This window comes from Alligator mississippiensis, chromosome 4 (assembly GCF_030867095.1).
Source record: "Alligator mississippiensis isolate rAllMis1 chromosome 4, rAllMis1, whole genome shotgun sequence".
Taxonomy (NCBI): Eukaryota; Metazoa; Chordata; order Crocodylia; family Alligatoridae; genus Alligator; species Alligator mississippiensis.
This window is the reverse complement of record NC_081827.1, coordinates 5920143-5943375: the sequence shown is the minus strand read 5'-3', so window position 1 is coordinate 5943375 and position 23233 is coordinate 5920143. Positions and strand designations below refer to the sequence as shown.

Sequence of the window (23233 nt, the reverse complement as noted above, 5' to 3'; positions counted from 1 at the left end):
TATGATTGAGTCCAGCTCCCTAATCACTCAAACGATCCCTTCTGCCCTACCAAAGGTCAGAAAACAGCAGTTTTTTTTTCTTTTCTACACATTATGTAAGGACAGAGTGCTGCAGAGACAGCCAGGCCGGGAGGCCGAACAATTCGTGCTCGAGAGAGTATTTTATCCTTCTGTATCTCAGGTTGGCTCAAACTTTTACTAGCTGGCTACCAACGACCTGAACAGAAAGGCTCACAGTGGAAACCGCTCGGTCCCCGCTGGCGAGAGCCACTATTATAATAATAGATTATTTCTACTTCCCTTTTCAAGCGCTGCTTTCGCTTCCCACTCATGGCTATTTTCATTTGCACCTCCGCATTGCTCTCCTGCTTACTCTGAATCATGTCAAACGCTTCTAGACAAGATTTTTTTGGGTGTCCTTTTATTTTTTTCTCGTTTTTTTATAAAGCAGATGTCAACATAACCCGAGGGGCAAATTCTGACCTCACCGAAACTCTCTCTGACTGCACTGAAACCAGGAGGCAGAAGTTGGGGCCGGCTGGAGGAGCTAAATATCCAACCAAGATGGCAAGGGATGGTATCTGCATCCATGGGGCTAAGCAGGGAGCACACCTCCATGATAGTGCAAATGCAGCATCATTCCTGATTTCCCCTAAGGGACGGCCTAGATGCTCCAAACCGCCCAGAGTCCCTACAAGCAATGGAGAGAAGACGGTCCTTGCCTCTGAAAGCTGGCAGTCTAGGTGGTCTCAAAGATGCGGCAGGTGTCCCATGGCTCAGCTTTCATGTTTTGGGAAAAGCCTGAGTGTCATCTCTGGGACTGACCCCGACTGGTCTTCTTCAATCTGTTTGCATCCCACTTCTAGCAGGAGTCTCTTCCCTGGAGCTCTGTGGAGCTGGGGGATGCAGGCATAGCGGGCAGCATAGCTATGGGGGACACGGACACGAGTCCAACGGGATTCCCCCGTGGACGGTCTCCTGACGGTTCCCATTGTTGGAACCAGCCACGGAGCCCACCGGATGCCTGGAGGATTCCCAGGAGATCGAGGCTATAACCATGCCTTGGCCCCCTCTCTGCTGGGCACCTTGTTGCTGCTGCATTGATGGTACAAGGCAGGGGGTCTTCTAGGATCTTCAGGGGATCCCAGAGCTGGGAGGAGAGGAGGTATCAGACCTCCCCGCACGGGTGACGTCTGTTCCACGCAGATTGCCGAACATCTCCAGAGATCCTGGTGGGCAGACGGGGATCCCTTCCTCTTCCTCTCCAGATCCACCTCCTTGCAGAAAGAGGGGGTGATCTAGGCCTAGCGCCTCGAGATCATCAGGGAGGCTGTCATAACCATCCCCAAGCAAGCCTGGCCCAGCGCTCTTTGCCCGCAGCAGGGAAACAATGAAGATAAATCAATCTGGACAAAATGCAACACCCCATCACAACGCATTAGCACCCGGCGAGATGCTGGCGCATCCGCAGCCAGAGCAGGGCCCTTCGGCACAGTGCTGCTAAAACAAAAGACAAAGGGGTGGAAAACGTGGCTCGGCTTAGCGGATGATGCGTTGCTGCTTGCAACCAGCTCCGGAGTCAGGCAAATGTGGTGGGTGATGGGCACAGCCGTGCGGCTGAGCGGGGAGAAAGGACTGGGGAAGCGCTTGCTGAGCAGTGCAAGAGGCAGGGATGAATGCAAAGAGAAAGGTCACTGCATGTCAGTGCTTTCCCCGGGTCTCCGAGATCTCCATAAAGGACAAAGTGTCATGCAGAAGGACTTTCAGAGCCCAGACGCCCACCTAGGTTGTTTTTTTTTTTACAGACACAGCCGCAGGGATCCAACCTCGATGCTTTTTTATTCCCCCTCCCGATCCCTTCCCCATCCAGCCAAGGCTTGTCTCCATGTGGGTTTAAATGCACGCGCTGCTCTTGCCTTGGAGAGGCTTTTCCATTTGCTTTGCTCCGTGACACTCAAATAGGCTGAAGGAAAGCTGCCTGGCAGCAGGCATGCTCCACCTGTCAGTCCTGAGGAGGAGACGGGAGGGGGTTTCAAAGGGCAGCCTCAAAATGAAAGCACAAGCTGCTCTTTTTCTAAAGGAGATTTTTTAAAATTATTATTATTATTATTATTGTTATTATTGTTATTACATTTCATGTTCCAGGTCAAATCAGCCAAATCAGTGTCAAATTATATCGGCTAAGCAGAACTCAATCGTTCCAAAAACCGGATCAATCGAACAGGCAGAGCTCAATTATTTTAAGCGCACGTACGGCGCTACAACTGGCGAGCATCCCCCATCCCAGGCTCTCACCCTGGGACTTCACTGACTCCTCAGACTGTCGGCAGGCATCCTATGTGCAGGCCCAAGCGCAGAGGTCTTGGGATCTGGATGCCCCCACTTGATCTTAGCCCACAAGAGGCCGAGAAGCGGCCTTTTTTTCTAAAGGAGATGCCTCAAATGAGGTCCCTGCATTCATATGTAGGGGTCTTGCTTTGCAAGGTGCTGCTGGTTTGAATTGCCAGAGAGGTTGGGCTGGTGGCTCAGCATCTAGCTGTTTCTGGCTCTGCCACCGACTCTCTGAGTGACCCTTGGCAAGTCACTTCATCTCTCTCTGGTTCCACAACAGTAACGGGCAAAACAGCACTGCCTTTCTCTGCTGGGGTTGTGGTGATGAATGCAGCCAGCACTGGGAGTTGCATGGATACGGCACTGACTGGTTTGATAGCAGAGCCATCGATCAAGATTTCAGCATTTTAATCTGAGGCACCAGGTTTTTAACAATCTTGCATTTGTTGTTAAATGTGTTCATTCCAATCTGTTGTTAAATCACACGTGTGCCACGGCATAGAGCAATTCTTCTGTTGCAATCAACTCAGAGAGACCACAGCAGGTTTTTTTGATCTTCTGGATTCCTATTTGAAGTCTCTGGGTTTATCTTGTGAGTGATGTGTAGGTGTTTGCACACCTAATTGTGTTAATGCTGTGATCTCACAGCACCCCGGGGCAGTGTAGCACTCTGGTTGCAAGCCCCTGGTTTAGATTGGCAGGATCTCTCTGCCTGGACAGTAATTTGAACAGCGGTGCTTTGATTTCAGCGCGGTCTCTGAAGTGTGACTTTTAAGACAAACGACAAATCAAATGTGCTCTTTGCCGCTCCTCTGGTTTGTGTTGATTTCCTGCACCTCACCCCACTTGAACCATGAAACTTCACCGGCCCCTTTCACTTTCCATTTAAAGGCGGTTGTGTTTCCTGGTTCTTCTGGACTGTATCTGCACCGAGGGGCCAGATGCTCGGATGAGCATCATTAGCTTCCAGCTGGCCTGCGGGGCTCGGCTCGGCTCAGCAGCAACGCGGACGGCTCGTCGGGCAATAACGGTTGCAGTTTTCAATGAGTTTCAAGTAAAAAAGGGCACGATGCGGTCCGCCGCGTGCCTGGTGCCCCAGCCCAAATGATGCCCATCAACTATTGGGGCAGAGAGGGGATCCAGAGCTGACTCTCATCTGCTCCTTTGCCTTGTAAATCAACGGGACGCTGCTTGGTATTGGAGCGGCTGACTTTGGGCCATGCCCAACCAAACAGAAGGAGGTTTTGGCTGCTCAGGGTTAATGCCAAGGCATTTTTTTCAATATTGGTTGGCCACCCATCTTAGTACGACTCCCCAGCCTTTGTATTTTTTGCCTGCGTGTCAGGCAAAAAACTGTGTTTTTGCTGTTTTTTTGCTGTGTGTCAGATCAGCCATACCCAGAGCCCCTCAGTGTTGCTTGATGCTGTTCCAGTCTGGTACATCGGCTTCTTTCCAAGCAGCAAACGCTGCCAACGCAGCGACCAGAAAGGGCAACACCGACTCTGGGAGATCTCACCGAGACGCGTGAAAGTCTTTTGACAGATCCTGGCGTATCTTCTGTGCAGCTCGGACTGCGAGGATGAGCAGGTCAGTTGCTTTCAACAGCACGTCTTCTGCAAAGACGAGGACAAGATTGACGGTGATGCCTGTTTCCAGCCTAGATGTCCCCAAGATTTATTTTTTTTGTACCTTGGTTTGCAGACAAGAAAAATGAGGGCTCGCATTGTCAGCAAGGGGAAAAACCCCTTGATTTGTCCCATCACCTGCCTCCATTTGCCTGCAAGTACTATCGCTACCAGCAGTGGCGGCCTGAGGGGAGGGCAAAGCGGCCCCACACTTTAGAGGACCCCAAAATTTTGCAACAAATGTCCGACTTGCTTATAGGTCATCAAAATTAGGTCTCTAAGGGGCCCCAAATGACTCTCTTGCCCAAGGCTCCAACACCCCTAAGGCCACCACTGCCACCAGATCTCTGGAGCCAAGCAGAGTCGGGCCAGCCAAAGCGGAAACCTGCAAGGAAAACACGGCGCTGCAGGGAGTGATCCCATTGCTCTGGTAGGTAGGGCTGATCTCCCAGAATCAGTCCCAGCCCAAAGTCCCGGAAAGCAGGTGCTGTTCTCATCTGTGCTACTCTCTTTCAGATCAGACGTACCCATACAAGCCTGATCTCTCCTACCTGGCACAGTCACACCAGCTTGGAAAGGGACAGCAGGTGCTTCTCTAATGATGATAAATCCCAGACACCTTTTCTGAGAACCAGATGGTTTAGCCCTAGCATCCCGGCTGCCTTTGGATTTTACCTGTCTAAGGCCCCCTTATGAAAAGCATTTAATCCTATTCACCCCAAATGGGGCATTTGCAAATGCGCTCCAGAAGGGATGCCCAGAGCCTTCACGCCAGTGCGAAGATTCTCATAGAAGACAGGGTATAGTTGTACCTTATAGACTAACCAAAGTAGATGTGGTGTGTCTGTATCTATCTATCTATATATCTAGATATATATACATAGATACATACATATCTCTATATCTAGATAGATACATGTCTATAGATTTATAGTTGTGTGTGTATCTATCTATAGATATCTATCTAGATATATATATACGCACATACATAGATACGTACATATACCTATCTCTATCTAGATATCTAAATAGATATCTAGATAGAGATAGGTATATGTACGTATCTATGTATGTATATATATCTCTAGATATAGATATTTATAGATAGATACACACAGTTATAAATCTATAGACACATACCCATCTATAGATATCTATCTATCTAGATATATATATACATACATACATAGATACATACATATCTCTATATCTATCTATATATCTAAATATATATCTAGATATAGATAAATAGATATAGAGATATGTATGTATCTATGTATGTATGTACATGTATATAGATTTATAACTCTGTGTGTGTGTGTGTGTGTGTGTGTGTATAGCCCAAGCTTCATGAGCTGAAGCTCGCCTCATCAGATGCTGCAAAAGAACTATCTATCTATACATATACATACATATACACATACCTTAGCAGATACTTATCTATCTATCTATCTATCTATCTATCTATCTATCTATCTATCTATCTATCGATAGATAAGTATCTGCTAAGGTATGTGTGTATGCATGTATATGTATAGATAGATAGATAGATAGATAGATAGATAGATAGATAGATAGATAGATAGATAGATAGATATCTCCAACTTAGTAGCTGGAGATATCTCTACCTCTATACATAGATATATCCTTAAATCTAGTCACTTCTAGCCCTCTGTTGCTGTGATTTTCCAACAGTGAGACAGAGGATTTCCCCCTTTCCTAAGCAAGAGCTTCCTTCCCTACTGAATGCCAACTAAAAGCAACCTCTGCTTGCTCCTGCCAAGTCTCTCCTGTCATCCATTGGTCATGTTGGATGTCCCTGAGGCTCTTCTGATGCCATCTGCTGACTCCCCTGTTCATGAACTCCACCTGGCCTGCGCCAAGCAAGCCTTCAGATGATTGTCCAAGGACATTTTAGAGCCCAGAGCATTACAGGTGTCACCTTGAACCCTTTCGGTCTGTGCTTCTCAACCTTTTGAGACTTAAGGCACCCCTCGGAAAATGCCAGCTCTTAATTTGCACTCATCTTTTGACTACAGAAAAATAACAGAGCAATTCTTCTGTGGGCACGAACTCAGAAAGACCACAGCAGGTCAGCATGTTTTTAAAAACTATGGCTACCTGGTTGAAATCTCTGGGCTTCCCTTATGAATAATGCTCATGCAGCTAACATTGCCTGGAGCACCCTTGAAAGGATCCCAAGGTGCTGCGGCACCCTGGTTAAGAATCATGACTTTCCATGCTGCTGTATTTAAAGCGAATAGAATAATGCACACCCTGCCTCTCCCTCAGCTGCCTCTGCAGTCCCTCCGGTTTGTAAGGACGTGTTTGTGTCGGGGCAGGAGCAAAACTCAGTTCTGACGCATCTGCTAGAGCCCGGCCTGGTGGAAACGCATCCTCTCGGAGCCCGGGAAGATAAGCGTTCCCCTGCTGACAGCCGCAGAATGCCAAAAGGAAGCTGTCTGCGCTGCCGAGCGCTAGCAAGCTGTGCTCGGGGGGTGGATCACGTATGCAGCACGCAGCCCCGGAGCAGACGTTAATGGGTGATGCTAGCAAAGCTACTTACGGTCCTAAGGGAAGGTGAGAGGGGTTTGGAGAAGAGCCTGCAGATGCCCTGGGTTAGGCTTGGCTGAGACGCTGTGAGCTAATCTCTATTGTCAATGCTTGCGCAGTCCTAATTAGATTACACCATACACATCCCCGCTCCTGGCAGACAGCATGCTGCAAGGAAGGCCTTGGGCTGCACGCCCCAGATTCACAGAAGTTAGGGGCTAGAAGGGACCCCAGGAGATCATCAGGTCTAGCCCCCCTGCTCATAGGCAGGAAAGAGAAGACTGCTGGGTCCAGATGACCCCAGCAAGGTTTGCATCCAGCCGTCTTTTGAAGATCACCAGGGTAGGTGCCTGTACCACCTCTGGGGGGAGTTTGCTCCAGACTCTGGACATGCAAACTGTAAAGAAGTTTTTCCTTATGTCCAATCTGAAGCAAACTTCTAGCAGCTGATGTCCATTATTCCTAGTCTTCCCCTGGGATGCCTTGGGGAACAGATGCTCTCCCAGCCACCAAGTCCCCCCTAAGTCTTCTCTTCTCCAGACTGAACAGTCCCATGTCCTTCAGCCTCTCCTCGTTTGGCCTCCTTTGGACTCTTTCAAGCTTCTCCACATCCATCCATGCCTCAATGTCCTCACCTGGATGCAACCACCAGCCTCCTTTGCAAACCCCTCGGAAGAGCTGCCGACAAGCTCAGGGCACCAGCTGTGCTTGCCTGTCCTTCCAGGTGACCCCAGGTAACTCCCCTCTTGGCAGCCCAACTGCAAAGGGGCATTTGCAGGGGGCTGGTAGCAGTCATGCAAAGAATAGCATAGTTGCCTGGCAAGTTGGAGAGCTCTGGTTTGAGACCTCCTAAGGTCCCTTACACTCCTGTGATTTGGGAAGGACAGTAGGATTGGATGACAACCCTGGTCACTCGCTCACCGCTACAAAGCCAAAAGACGCAGGACAAAGGCCTATAGCAGTGACAAACAGTGGGCAAGTTTTGCACAGCAAAGCAGCATCCGCCTTATCAAAGTTATTCCCTAAACAGAGCTGCCCATTAATAAAAACACAGAGGGAATAATAGCACGGCTACTGATATCTCCTTCTGTCGCAGACTCCTGACAGAGGATCTCCAGGGAAGCTGATTTCAGTGGAAATATCACACAAACCTGCCTGAGGAAAAGAAAGGTGACAAGTGCCTGCTCTTGTTAGTGAGCGCATCTACATGTGCATTAATGCACTTTAGTTAATGTGCATTAAATCTAGAGAGGTACTAGGAAAATGTGCACTAGCCTGGCTTAATATGCATTTACTAAAGCAAACATTTTAAAAGTGAGGCTTAATGCGCATTAGCCCATTTTAATGTGCATTCAGTAAAAAGCATGGGTTTTTATGTGTCAGGTATCCAGGTTGTAGCTGTATTGGTCTAGAGGAAAAGGCAATCAGGACTCGTGGTAGAGATGACCTCTTTTATTAGACCAACCAGATTTTTGCCAAAAAAAAAAAAAATTCAGGTAAAAATAAAAGAGATCTTCTCTATTACAAGTCCTGATTGGTTTTTTTATGTGACACTTTAATGCACACTGAAATAGGCTAATGCACATTAAAGTGCACATATAGACATGAAACCAACAGGGTTTGATCTGATTTCCAAAGAGAAGATCTGGGTCTTTGATGAGTACAGAAACAAATGGCTTTAATGATGGGAACCATTAACCTTTTGGAGCAAGGGCTTCCAACTACTCGGTCCTGTGCCTCGCATGTGACTGGGCTGCCATCTGGTTGTAGTAAAACATGATTCATAGCAATTATGCACAGCTTCTTCTTTAACAATGAACATTTTCTGAGCTTGAAAGCCTCTCTCTGGTACTTAGCTGAGCATCTTGGACTCCACTAAATCCTTTCTCGCAGACCCCGGAGGAAGTCAGAACTCAATCTCATTTGCAGAGGAGGAAACTAAAGCCTAGACGATGGTAAGCGATTGGTCCCCAGCTCCACAGGAAGTCAGCAGCAGGGGCAGGAACCAAATGCAGCTTCTCCTGACCGTACTGCTGTAACAACCACAGCATCCTTCCCCTTTCTAGCACAGCGTTTTCCAAACGCCATAAAACGAGGCCTCTGCAAAACACTAAAGGGACTGCTGCTTGGAGCTGAGCAGTGACTGCATAACAGCGACTGCTCTGCCTCCCTCTGCAAGCTCATGGTACTTGGATGCTTGCCCCATATCAGCAAAAGCCCTGGTGCATCCTGTACCAAGCACTCTGTACTTGTAAGGGCCCAGGTAATGCTGTTTAAAACAGCCTTGGCCACGGGCTTTGTATAGAGATAACTAGAGACGACAAAGCTGCTACCCTGAAGAACTGCACGAGCTGTTCCCATTAAAATCACCGGGCCCATCTGTAAAATAGATCTGCCCCATGTAAATGCAGCAGAATCTGGCCCTGCCTATTATACAGATGCGCCTTCCTTTTGCACAGATGGGCACGCCCAGGCTGGCGTGTCCAAGGGGCACCTAGAGCCCCTGGGCTTGCACAAGGGTCTGCACCAAAGAGAGACTGTAAAGCTAGTTCTTCCTAAGGACCCTCTCCGATGGAGGGGAACCTGCTGCTAGGAGGATTCAAGTAAAACCTTCGGTCATTTGGGGAGGGCAGCCAGGCAGGGAGGCTTCCTATTGCTGCTTCACTGAGCCGAGTGCTGGAACTGGCACTTTTTAAGGTGTAACTGGAATAAAGCCATTCGCCTCTTGTCCAGGTCGCCCTCATCACCCGCATCCAGCAGCCGTGAGTGCGAAGGGCATGCATCCTGGGGGGCTCATGCCCCAGCAATGTGTGGTCCATGGGGCGTGTGGTCCCCAGCCGCTTGGATACTGGACTGCCCCGACAGCAACCGGCTTCCAGGTACAAAAGGACCTCCTGTCTCTATTGTCTCTATCCCAGCAGAGCAGAGGCAAGTGGCAAGCAAACGGATTCCTAGAAAGCCTCAACTTGCAACCCTCAAGGTTAACACTGAAAAAGCATATAGATGCACCCTTAGTGACCTGCCAAAAGGGACGTTTCCTGAGTCTTAACCCAAAGCTGCGCTTGCACAAAACTGACTTTCTTCTCCCATCGAATCACCATAAGCCTGCATCTAAGTTACTTCCTTTGGCCAACCTTACCACATCTGAGACTCCTGCATTTATATATGCTAAAAAAAACCCCAAACAAAGCTAAAACATCAGGATGTCTGATAGCTCATATTATTGTGGCATTTAAAGAAAAAAGAAAGTCTGATGCAAAGCCCATTGAAAGCAACAGGAAGCTTTCAATCGTTTGACTGGTGACGACTGATTTTGGGTTAGGGCTTTGGCCACAGAAAGGGTGCAACGCAGAGAGAGGGTGTGCAGCACACGTTGTGCTTTCTCCCTTGCTTTTCAAGTATGGAGCTAGCAGTAACAGTGGTTTCTCCAAGGATTCAAAGGCATTATCCCCTGCTACTGTCACCAAACAAGCACAGCTGGGGCTATTATTCAGGTAAATATATGTTAAAAAGGAGGCTGTCCTCATTGATGTAAGAAATGTTCTGCAAATATTGCTGGGCCGGCAGTGAAGAATGAAATCCCTTGTTGCTAAATAGCTGCTATTTTAGGGTCTGCTTTGCCTGTCATTGAAATCAACAGGAAGTTTCAGAAGGATGTCACCGGGAGCTGAATGAGGACTTCCAGGGCCAAATTGTGACTCTGAAAACCCATTGACTTGGCTCAGATTTCCATCCCTGCTTCCCACTAGCTGGCTCCATCTCCAGCTGCAACAGGGTGGGGACAACCCAAGGTCTGACTCATTGCAGCAGGGTTTGGTACTGAACAAGAAGGCGCAGCGGGACACGCAGGGGATGGGCAAACTAATGACAGGGAGCTAAATGGGACTTGCTGCACGTCAGCTCCTCCATGGTAGCCACCCCGATGTATGATCTTATCCCACGATAAGTGAACATTGCACTGTGCTAGCTTAGCCCACAGCTCAGCTTCCACTTACCGCAGGGGGGGTAGGAGCAGATACACGGGCAGCTATCGCAGGATGGCTGAGATGGGGGAAGCTCCCGTCCCTTTTAACCTGCTATGACCAGTTCATTTGTCCGTGCTGGTACCCAGCCCCTCCGGTCAGAAGGCTGCCTGACTTTTACTAACTACTATAAGAAATGGGAATATTAACGATGCCCTTCTATTAACTGGGGACAGAGGCAGATTCTGTTTCTGCATCAAACCAACGTCTCTGCCGTGATGATTACAGGCCAATTCTGGAACAAGAGCCGCCGAGGGTCCTTTTTTAAAAGAAGAACATAAAAGCTCGATGGTGAATACAGCTCTTAGCCCCAGACTGTCAGACACGTGCAAGGGAAGCAATAAGTATGAAGCCTTTCCCCCTGAGCACTTCAAAGAGGAGGATTTTTATTTTTACTATTAAAAGATGGTGAGAAGTGTCAGACTGACTGTCTGGGAGAGGAAACTCCTCCTCTGAGTCTGATACAAAACCCATTGAAGGCAACGGGAGGCTTTCAATCGTTTGACTGGTAACGACTGATTTTGGGTTGGGGCTTTGGCCACAGAAAGGGTGCAACGCAGAGAGAGGGTGTGCAGGCTTCCTCATGCTACCTAAGCTTTCCCAGCCAGGTTTTCAGAAGAATATAAGGAGAAGTCCCCTCCAGAGCTAACAGGGCTAAATGTTCCTCACCTCTATTGGCCTCTATAATCAAGTGCCCCAAAAGGTTACCAGTCTTGGCTCCTTGTCCTTAGGAACAGGACAGAGCCCTGCCCGTCTTTCCATCCAGGCCACTGACCGGCTGTGCCCTTGTGGCAACTTGTGGACTCATATTAGCATGAGGTCCAAATCTCCCGGGCAAGGTTGGGACCCCATTTTGCTGGGAACAGTGCAAATGCCAATAAAGAGATACCAAGGAGCACAGTTCAACCCCGTGTGATTAGAAGGGAATGGCAGGGATTCTCCGATGAGGAAGACCGTACAGGTGTCTGTGAAGCCCTTGAGTGCACGCGCCCGAAAGCTTGCAACAACAACAAAAAAAAAGATAATTTTTTTTGCTGTTTTCTAGGTGATAAAAGGTATCATCTCTGAACCAAGAGTTTTAGAGTTTGTATTCCTCCTTATCCACATGATACACCGGTTTCAAATGCTATCTAACTGAGACCCTCCACATAACCTGTTTGCAAGTTGCTCTGCACAGATTCACAGAGTTAGGGGCTGGAAAGGACCTTGCGAGATCATTGGGTAGGAAAGACCGCTGGGATCAAATAACCCCAGCAAAGTGTGATTCCCTTACTCAAGCAAAACGTCCACTCTCTTTAAAAGGAGTTGGCCTTTTAAACCACTTCAAGATTTGAGCCTTTCTTCCACACTCAAAACCAGCGACCACACAAGCATACTGAAAATAACCTGTTTTATTTTCTTGCCGGCCACTCTCCCATGCTAACATCGATTCCTTCAAAGAGCCGGAGGACTTCTGGCTTCTTTGCCAGCTGCTGTGCGGACGTTCCCGTGCAGTCTCGAGAGTCCTGAAGTCCGGCTTGCAAGAGGATGGACACACAGGTGGCGTGCTGGCCGGAGCAGGCCATGTGCAGGGCTGTGGGAAGACGAGACGGTGAAAGGGAACAGAGCGGGGATCTGGATTCTGGGGGTGACACGATGGAGGAAGATCCAGCAAAGAAACTGGCCGAGGCTGGGAAATGACTGCGATATATTTTGTCCCTGACCCAGGGCCTGCATTCTGCAGTGGCAGGACTTGAACATCGCTGCTGGGCACATTAGGGAAAGTTGAGAAATGTTAATGACCTGCCATGAGCCCAATGAGCCATGCTCGCTGCACCCATAGTCAGCAGTCAGGCCTCTGAAGACAGCCTAAAATGAAGACAGAGTTTGGCTCAGCGGGTCGCACACGGGAGATTGGCTTTGGCAGCCGTTGCTGGAGCAGGCGGAGAGGAGAGCAGAGTGAGACAGGCCTCCAGCCCTTGTTACTTGCAAGTGAGTTTTGGTTTGAACGAATAAAAGGGTCCAAAAGATGCTGGATGTGGTGATGAGTCTTCCAGGAGCTCGGAGTCAGCCCAGTATATCACAAGGCGGGGCATTAAATGAGACCATTTCTGTTCATTTTGGGCTGCTTTTTCACATAAAGTACCCTCCACCCAAGCACAGTATCACCTGTATCCACAGCCCAGTATCACCACCATGAATAACCATCCAACACAAGGCTGTCCCAGGTAGAAGAAACTAACTGTATCATCTTGGGGAAGGTCAGGGGGGAGGTTTGTATTGTGAGCATAACTCAGTTATGACATGGAGGATTGTATAGACAGCATCTAATTCATAAGTGGTGCATGTCCTTGGCTAGTAGCTCTGTGGATGTCAAAGGGATGATGCCAGTATAGGCCAGCTCGGGGGTCTGGAGCACAGTCCACGAGCACACGACATGTGCTGGGTCTCGGGTGCTGAGAAAGAAAGTTTCAGCGCACCAGTTAGATTGTCCCTGGTCCCAGTATAGCTGCTAAGCTGGGAATCTGGTCCAGTCTTGGATAGCTGGGTTCACCAGCCTTCCTCACCTCATCTCTTGGCTCAGTCCTGCAAGGTCCTCAGTGTCTTTTGCAAAGACCTGAGAACCTGCATCTCCCAGTGCTGAGGGCACCAGGGGTCTTGCAAGAGATGTTCAGCCTTGCAGCTCCTGGGACAGAAGACATCACAATAGCTGAGGGATGTTTGGGCTTCCCTGCCATGGGGTTACATGGGGAAAAGCCTGGCATGTGACTGCTATAAACCACAGAAAACAGGTAGGTCAAAGAGCCCCTGAATATCCCTAATTCATAGTGACATCCAAATTCCACCGACAAAGTTACAAGCCATTTTTACGTACACCTGCTGCGGGTTTCAGCCTGTGCCCTGTACGCTCACAAAAAGGGAGACAGGGCATCTCTTTTTCAAAAGTGGCAAGTACGGCTACACAAATAGGAAATGATCCCAAGTCCTTACCCGATCGGCTTTTCCCATCTCTGGCTTGCAAGTCAGCGCCCAAGGACAGCAGCGTTCGGATGGTGCTTGTGTGTCCTTCCTGCATTCAAAAGCACAAACGACATTTACTGCGGGTCTGCCGAAGCAACCCTTTAACCCTTCCCAGTTTTGCATCTCCTATAAATGTGCAGGAGTGTGCAATAGAATAAAAGCCCGTGAATCAACGTTTACCAAACCTCTACGGGTGGCACATGGCCAACACTGCACGCCCCATGGAAAGATTCAGTGCAGGATGCCGATTTTTGATCCAGTTGAGGGTAATAGGAGAGGGAGATTCAGCTCCTGGGATCTGAGGGCCCCCCGGCACATCAGGAAATTACTCTTGGCTGCCCGTGGCCTCAACAGCCTGTTGCTTTAGCTAGAAGCACAGCAGCACCTTCCTCCTCCTCTGTGGGTGGCCAGCTCTATGGACAGCTCTAATCAACCCAGCAATTCCCATGCAAGATGATCCTCCCTGCCCTGTGCTGCCATGGCTAGGCCGATTCCCAGCAATTCCCATGCAAGATGATCTGCGTTGCCATGGCCGGGCAGAAAGGCCACAGCATGTGGATGACCTGGCCCACAATCAGCACTTCTGCTTGAGGTCTGCCAGGGTCTCATCTGGATCCAGCAGCTGCCAGCAGAACTGCAGGCCTTTCCTTGGGCTTGCACGTTCCTGTTAACTGTTCACAGGCTCTTGACAAAGAAAGGAGCTCGGTCCAAAGACAGTCCTTGAAACGACGATGCTTCGTAACGAGCCGTCTCCAGGTGCAATGCTAAGGATACAGGCAATAGCTTGCAAGAGAGAGGGAGAATCGAAGCCCCAAATGTGCCAAGTACTGAGTGCCTCCCGGTCCCCATGAAAGCAGCAACAGATAGTTGTTAGGGGCTGGAAGGGACCTTACAAGATCATCGGGTCCAGCCCCGCTGCACTTGGGCAGGAAAGACCCCTGGGGTCAGATGACCCCAGCACGGTGGGCGTCAAGATGCTCGTCGGCAATCAGCTGGAGTCGAAGGCGGAAGACCCCTCCTCTCGCCCTTATGGACAGGGCCTGGCTCAGTGACGCCGGAGACCAAAGTCCTCAGCTTTTGGGGTGAAGACCCATATCTTCCCCAATTATTTGCTTCGGATTGGCCATCCCTGTCATGCAGGTAGTGATAGGAAGCAGGCAGGCCAGCTCAGGGGCCTAAGGAGACCGTGAGGACACATCTCAGCTGAATGCCCCATTTGCCAAGTGAGCAAAGGAAAACAAAACACTCGGTCCCACAGGGAAAGAGGTGGTCGCTCAGGCTATATCCACACTGCACAGCGAGCTCCAGTGCTTGGCTCCCAGGTCTAAACACTCCCGTTCGCCTAGCCCAGGGACCAGCATCCCCGCTGCACAGCCATTCCCACGTCACTGTGGCCTGTGTCTCTGCCCTCGCACACACGTTCGGGGCACGCTCTGTGGTTCTCTGTGCCAGGCTTTTCCAGGCAGTTATAGCCCCTTGAAGGGGCAATGGAGGAAGGACCTAGGAGGGCTATTGGCCTTTGGGTTATTTTGCTTGCATCCACACTGCCAAGCAGCATGAGCTAAAGTACAGCTCAGGCTACACTTTATTCCCATATCCCCAATTATGCAAGCAGCCAGGGTGGGGAGGGAAGTCAACATGCAAACAAGCCTGTGCCCGAGGGTGTTTTGCGTGGATGGCGCGTGGGAGAGACTGGGTGGGTGAGTGTCTAACAGTGCAAGCTGAGACCGCGATACCCTGCAGTGACACACACACAAACCCTGAAAGGCCCAGACTTAGAAACCGAGATGGGCCCAAGCTACAGAGTTTAGGGGAAGATCCCTGTGCATCCGATTCCTTGTCCCCGAAGCCTGTCAATGCCTCCAGGGCTCCTATTCACTGGTCTTGACCTGCAGGGGGAAGTTAAGGCACCCAAGATGGGAGGACTGCATCTGTCCTGAGGATATGAAAGAATTGCCCCTGTAGCCCCGGTGAGGCCCCATGCTTGCTTGGATGGGCAGGAGTTAATGGAGAATGACCCTGGGGCCTGACGATGCTTCTTCATTAGCAAATCGTCGCATTGAAGCTGTCAGCTAATCTTGCTGTTTCCCAGCCAATCCACATCTAGGATCAAATAATGAACTCAAATTGCTTTTACGGGCTCCCCACACAAAACCCTCAGATCCCTGTTTTCCCTTATATGATATATGCATCGGCAGCTCATGATTTGTTAAAAGGATTAAGCTTCATGGAGGTACTGTGTTTTCTCCCATGCTGTAAATCGCTTGTGGTTACTAGAGAGCTAGAAGTGCTCTTAGTATGGGGGTGGGGAGCTTCCAATCGATCCAAATTTATTATCTCTCCATTGACATAAGCCTGCGCAGCGCCGGCATTTTCCAAAGGGCTGATATGGTATTTGTGCTTCACAAGAATACAGAGATTGACTCAGTGATACAGATGCATGATCCACCCTGTCCTGCCTCTTCCGGGGACAGCAGCTCATTTCAGATGCCTGCGGGAAATATTTTAAACCTCTCCACCCACCCCCTCCTCAACACCCACTAAATGATTGCACCCAATTTGGCAATTTCTCCTTCACCTCGGCTAATTAGCACAAGCACAGATCCCACTTCCTTCCCCCCCCCGCCCGCCCGCGCTCCCTTTCCCAATTATCATCCGAGTCAGTCGCATCACAGGCTGCGCATTCCCTTTGCTCACAGCACCGAATGCGCTGCCGTACATGCAAAACAACTGTGCGCCAGCAGCTGTTTGAGCTAAAGCTGCCTGTGCTGCAAATTGAGTTGAAAGCATCATTTTGCTCTAACGTATTTACAACTGCAAAAACAAAAAAAAAAAAAAGAGGGAGGGAAAACTACCCCCCCCCCCACGCAAATCAAACCGACCCGAAACAAATTACACTGCAAATGTGAAGCGACATCAATGCTGACAAAGGCACAGAAACCCATCAACGCTTTTACCAATCAGGCTGTGTAACCCTCGGCAAAAGCCAAGCTGGGAACTTCTCCAAGGGCACATTTGCATTCCCCCATCGCCTTGTTGTAAGAAGTACAAGAAGGGCTTTCAATGCCCTTTCTTGGTGCACAAGGACGGGCAGCCAGGAGAAAGGGCTCCTGTATGGGGGCCATGCTGTGCCAATGCTGCGCTGAGCTGGGCCAGCGCTCTCAGGAAGAGGCATGGAGGCGTTTGTAAGAGAGGGAGAAAGCCACATTTCACTCCAGCTATTGGGCTAGGCTGGGCACACAATCCCAACCCAGTCTGATCCACTTCTTGCACCCGCGGGCCAGCCAGTCCTGTCCTGTCCTGTCCTGGCGTTTGCTCCCTCTGGATAACCTCCCTTTCCCTTGCCTTGGGGCTGCCCTAAGTGCTGCAGGGTAACGTTTCTGACACCATGAGGTCCCCAAGGAAGTGGTTTCCCTTTGAGAGTCATTAGAAAACCCCTCATATAACAGGGATGCTGCTGTAAACCAACACGTGCATAATAGAGATCTGCAGGAGGTGGGTTTGAGTCGGCTCAGCTCCTGAGCAGGACCCACTGAAGAAGCAATAAAGCCACTGCAGCAATATGATTTGTCCTGTGTGCCCAGGTGATACACGAAGGGAAAGACCCATGCTTAACCCTTCTACCCTGTTTTGCACCATCCTCACAAACGAGACGGAGGAAGGAGCAAAGGGCCTGGAGAAGGGTGTAGGAAGCTCTCAAACCTGGCCAGAACTGACCCATTGCCATAAAGGACTGGCTTTTTAAAACCACAGTGGCTGTTTCTGTGCAGCACGGGGCTACAGCCTGAAATGACTAGGTGCTTTAAGACCAGGGTTGGTCTGCGATGTTGCAGGGCTGCAAGCTGCCAGAGAGATGGGAACCGAATGAGGAGGAAATTCGAGCAAGAGTTTCTTCCCCCATCACCCCAGCGTGGAGGGGAGGCTGAGCTGTCCAGCGAGCGGCAAAGGGACCTAGCATCAGTCCTGCAAGCCTGCTCTTGAGAGATGCTGGGCACCCATAGCTCCCATTAAGCAACGAGCCAGCACTTCCATCCAAGCATTAATACTGCTCCCAGGAGGCTGGGGCAACTCCAACCATGTGCCAAGGTCAACTCCCCTTTGGTGCCCATGGCCAGGCAGATGATGGTGCCACCTGTGTCAGCCCTCAGAGCCCCCCAGGACTGCGGCTATTTTGATACTTGTCCCCCAGCCGAAAGGAGACAAACCTTGGCCGCGTAATGGAGCGCCGTGAGCCGGAGGGACGTCGCTCTCTCGTCGACGCCAACGCCCAGCTCCGAGACGAGGAACCGGATGGCTTCATCCTGTGCCGTGACCGCTGCCAGGTGCAGGGGCTGAGCCCCCAGGGCATCCCTTGCAGTGTGGCAGGCCTAGGGGGATGCAGAAACCAACACCAGATGGTCAGGAAGGTTTAAGCGCCCGTCGCACCCCGCACGCCTGCCTGTTCCTAAAAGGCTGACGAGAACATGGCACATCGTTCAGAAAAAAATTCCTCGTCCTCACCCAGCAGGGTGAAGGTGTTGGTGCAGTTTGCACGTAGGAAATAGCTTCTTTATCTTGCCTCTACCATGGCTAGAGCTTGGGTTTCCTCTTCCGTAGACTGGCATGAGTTATAACAACTCTACTGAGGTCCATTGCTTTTTCACTTAAGACCATAGGAGAGGCCATCCTGGGTCATCCCAGAGGTCCATCCACCTCTGTACCCCGTGACCTCCCTCTAGACACCGAGGAGGGCTTGAAGTTCCCCGTAGGTTTAGGTAGACACGGTTCTTTGGGCAAATCCGATATCTTTTATGAGACCGACTCAAATTTGGTTTAATAAAAGATATCGGATTTCCCCGATGAACCTTGTCTGCCTGTGTCCTTAGACCAACACAGCTACACCCTATACCCCTGTATCATAGGTCTAGGCCCTTCGTTATATAATAAATAGACCTGTCTCTCACAATGGTACAGAGTAGGTGCATCAATGCCTTGATCCATGCCCTGTCCTCTCCCCCTACAACTCCCAGCATTAAGAGACCTAGAAGTCCCAATTTGGATGCTGCATCCTTAGCTGTCATGTTGGACCCATCCACCTTGCATTTGTCCAGTCTCCTTTTAAAGAGTTTTTTTTTTTTAATGTTCTTTTAAGTTTTCAGACCCTAAGCTGCCAAAAGCAAAATAAGTAGTGGAGAGTCTGTTATTTCAGATGCACAGTTGGATCTAGCAGCCTCTCTATAATGTCTGTCATTGCAAAGGAGATGCCGGGTGGCTGCAGGGAGAAGCTGGGAACCACAGCTGTTATGGGTGTGTGAAGCTAATGGCCTTTACAGCCAGATGGTTGTTGAAATGGCTAAGGTGTCTCCAGCGCTATCAGCCTTGGGGCATCACTCACATGTAGAAATGCCAGACAATGAGCTGGAAGAGGGAGAAAATTACTCCTGGTTCCTCATCTCAGCCTTTCACCAGCTCCCTTTGCACCCTTGCTGGGCCTCAGTTTCCCGGTCTGTAAAGCAGGAACGATACATCCTTTCCCGTCACCCCATGCACCTGCCCCACTATTGGCTGATGATCTAGTGCAGACGGCTGCATCATCTATGGTCTGCAAATTTGGCAGCAGGGGAGTGAAAATTAATGCTGCCACCATGCCCTCCCTACCCCATTTCTGGACCCATGGGCTGGTGACATGGTACCTGGGGCTGGATCTGGCCTGTGAGCAGATCAAACATCACTGATTTAGCTAATATTTATAAGATGTGCTGATGGTGAAAGGCTCATGAGGGACAGATTGGGCTTCCTTGACTGCCCTTCACACACAGTCGCGCTGCGACCAAGACAATTGTATGGCAACTCCTTGCCGAGGGAGTAAAAGACTCACAATCAGCCCCTAGTGAAAACCCGCCATACATCAAACCCCGACTCTTACTCACTTGTCCACTCAGTCCTCACGGGGCCAACTCTCTTTCTAACTCCAGTGGGAGTCAATCTAAGCAACGTCTGTAAGATTTAGCTGTCTTTCCCAGCTAATCGCATCCCCTTTGCTGGGTGCCTGGCCCCGAAAGGAAGTCAATGTACCTTGTGCTTTTCCAGAAGCAGCCGGGCTATATCCATATGCCCGTTCTGTATTGCATCCATAAAGGGCGTGATGCCACAATTGTCCCGACTGTCGGGCTTGTACTGGCACCTGGGAGAGAACATAAAACAAGAGAGGGCTGAATTCACTGGAGCCCTTTGGGCTGCAATGGGGTTGGAGTTGAAGCTAGAGAGTGCGTTTACATGTTCATTAATGCGCTGTAATTATGGCGCATTGAGTTCTTGTAATAAACAGGTACTAACTTAAAGTGCCATAATCGGCGCTACTGCACATTAGTGTAGATGAACGCTTTTTTAAGTGACATTAATGTGCATTAGACTCAATCTACTGTGCATTAGCGCAGGGTTTGCCTGCCATGCTAGTGCGCAGTAGATTAAGTCTTCTGCACATTAAGCGTCTCATGTAGATGCACCCACAGGGGTGCAGCTGAGGCCTATCAGTGTCTGTAACACGATGGCTTTAGATGTGCAGACAGGGCTGACTAGAACAAGAGGGCATGAGGCCATTTGGGGCTCAGAGCTCTTCTCTGGGAGGTGAGCTTCACCCTCACACAGTGAAACAGCAAGTCTCTGCCCCACTTAAGCATTTCCATAGGACATGCAAGGGCAACAAGCATGGTGTTGGCACAGGGAGGAGCCTTGCCCTTATTCCACACCGGTGGCATCACATAAGCCATCATTATTGTGGGCCAAATCCTTGCACAGGGAGAACTCCCATCCAAGTGAATGGAAAGTGGTCTCAGTAGAAGCCCAAAACAGAGGCTTTGGCCCAATAATACGGTGATGGGTCACATTCACTTCAGGCCAACTGGAAACCAGGCTTTAGTAGTGCCAAGAGAGGTGTGAGGATGTGGACGTATCCTTCCCTTTGTTTGGGATCTTTCAGAAGGGTAATGCAACTCTACCGGGGGGCAATGTTGAGCAGGAAATAGATGATGCCAGGATGTCTGGGTATGGACCATTTCAGTGCAGCTTCAAATGTCCGGGCAGACACTAGACGGGACCTTGACTGGGAAGAGAGCAGAGCAGGCACGATGACGGTGGATGCGCTGCCAGCCCTCCTCGTGAGATGAACCCCAGCCCTGCCGCACGGTGGCTCTCACTGCCACGCACAAAGGCAGTGGTTGGGGTGGGTCATTATCACTGCGGATGTTACGCCAGGCACAAACTTGCCCCAAGGGATTTTTTTTTTCTTTTTGGTTGCCGTAAGGACTCGGACCCATTGAAGGCAACCCGAGTGATTGAGCTGAGGAATAAAGAGCCCGCTAACGTCCATAACTGGGGGCTCACAGCACAGTGACGTCCGAGACAATTCAGAGAATAAATTTGTCTCAAATCCCCGTAATTGGCTGTAAAAAAGCCAGAGGCAATTGATATATTCTTAGGGCTCAAGAAGGAGCAGCTGTGCGGCTGGGATTGCTGCATGGCACAAATGTGCTTTGTGTCCCTGTCGTCTGGAGCACGCCTGGTCCTGTGACGGGGAGGAGGGGTGGCAGGGAGAGGGTTGGCAGAGGCGAGTGTGTGTGTGTGTGTGCGCGCACACGTGCACATGTATATGCATGCAGCAAACAAGGATAGGAAGCACCCTTACCGCTCAAGCAGCACTTTCACTACGTCGAAACAGCCATGCATTGCTGTGAGAGAGAGGAAGTGGATGGTAATTCATGCTTGCATGGATCCTCCCACCTACAAAGGAAAATCCTACAGATTGGGTTTGTGCCCCTCTGGGCTTAAGTATGGTGTATAAAGAACGCCCCCCAAAATGTTTCCCACCTGTATTTTTTATTTAGATACAATCAGGAAGTCCAAAGCAGTCCTTTTTTTCTTCAAGGAAACCTCCAGATAAAACGGGAGGAACAAAGCAGAGTGACAGGTTTACTTGCCCTCTCCAGCGTGGTGCGCATGGAGGGATTGTATATTCTGAATCTCAGCAAATAAATCTTTTTCCCTGGGTATTTGTTCGGTCTCTAAGTTAAACAGAGATTCAGCAAAACCAACAGAAAACAAACAGTTTTGAACGATCTGAATAATATTGCCCTCCCTTTTTGGGCTTGGATCTCATTTTCTGGCTAATTGAGTCATGATCCCACTAGCTCCGCAGTCATCCATTGAGTCCCTCTTTGGGGAAAAATAGGGCAGAAAAAATCTGAATTGCAAATGGAAAAACCTTTCTTTATCTATCACACTGCAGCAAAATGGGGATGCTTCCCTATTTTTTTCCCTTCCTTTTCCAGTCATTTTTAAGAAGTAAAAATAACCCCACAGATTATTAATTCAGGCTATTCCCTCTCTTTGATTAAGGATTCAGATCAAACGTGTTTGATTCCTCAGCTCACAGATCACAGAGCAAGAAGAGTGCACGGCATATCGAAAATACCAGTGAATGCAAGTCTTAGTTGCAACAGCGACGGCGCAACAATGAACCTGGTGTGCTGTGACCACCGCTTAACAGCACTGATCACAACCGCCTGATTGTTGCACTGCCCTTCCTGCCTTTTGTGGCATCTCCCCATTGTCTGGTCTCAGACTTCGACTGTAAACTCTTTGAGGCAGAGACTTTTTGTGCTATGGGTTTTCAGTGCCCCATACAACAGAGCCTTGATCTTTGCTTGCAGCCTCCTCACCATGAGCATAACCTTTCAAGGACACCTGGAGCACAGCACAGCTATCGAGGGAGGAACAGCCTGCCATTATGAATGCAAGTTATGATAATAAACTGCACTTCTTTTGCATACTGCAAGGATCACAGGACACTGCAGATAATTAATTAAGCCTCATGGCACCCTTGTGGCCCGAGAAAATATTATCACCTGCATGTCACAGGTGGGGATTTGGGGCAGGGGGAGGTAAAGCAATTTGCTCTGGGTCACACAGGAAGTCTGTGGCAGAGACAGGACCAGCATCCCCAGCTATGAACTGTAATTATAAACCCATCCGTCCTCCAACTGGAGCCACTGAGTGATCATTTATTCCAGTAATTGAAATTCATGGTCTTCATTCAGATGTGAGATCATAACAGTTGGCACTGGTACAGCTCCCTGCATCTGCAACTCTCAGAGCGCTCTGCACGCAAGAGAAGAGGGCACCGGCCCTGTTGGAGCGAAGGTGGAGAGCTACTTTCCATTCAAAGAAGGGCTGAGAGGGCTAAGATTGAGCTTGAGCTGTCAAATTTTCCCTGTGCTTCTTGCAAACACTCAAAGTATGGCTCTGACGCTCCCCAAACTCATCTCGGTTGCTCAGGATTTATCCCAACTAATGCAAGACACTAGTGGTGCACCTCACCATTTGGAGACCTCACATACCCACTCTGTCTGGCAGTGGGTGCAGGACAGACTGGCAGCGGCAGCCAGGCACAGTGAGCTGGCGCCGCGAGGGCTGCCGGGAAGCCAAGTCCAAGTCCACACCTGGGGGCAGCAGGACTGGCCGCATGAGCCATGCCCCAGGCTGCCCATCGCACCTGGGCTGGGTGGGGGCCAAGGGACCCTCTGCGGGCTGGATAAAATCCCTTGCCCATCCCTAAGATAAATGGAGATGGGTGGTAGGGGAGAGGATTAAGATCTAATCTCAAATGTCCCAAATGATGGGACATTTGCCATCCTGGTGTTATCTGTAGCATTGTTTCTAGCAGAG

At 49.8% G+C, this 23233-nt stretch overlaps 1 protein-coding gene across 2 annotated transcripts in view; it reads right to left on the bottom strand.

The window, feature by feature from the left end:
* Positions 1-346: 346 nt before the first annotated feature.
* The window catches only part of ANKRD16 (ankyrin repeat domain 16), a 29641-nt gene continuing 6754 nt past the window's right edge, over positions 347-23233 (bottom strand). The window contains exons 4-9 of one of the 2 annotated variants that reach the window (XM_019487624.2): positions 21195-21237; positions 19586-19694; positions 17737-17898; positions 13502-13580; positions 11918-12104; positions 347-3944 (exon numbers count right to left, since the gene is read on the bottom strand). In XM_019487624.2, coding sequence (XP_019343169.1) covers positions 11923-12104; positions 13502-13580; positions 17737-17898; positions 19586-19694; positions 21195-21237 — 575 coding nt within the window. In that variant the 3' untranslated portion in view covers positions 347-3944; positions 11918-11922. The remainder of the gene's footprint in view (positions 3945-11917; positions 12105-13501; positions 13581-17736; positions 17899-19585; positions 19695-21194; positions 21238-23233) is intronic. The other variant, XM_019487623.2, reaches the window with a different exon arrangement.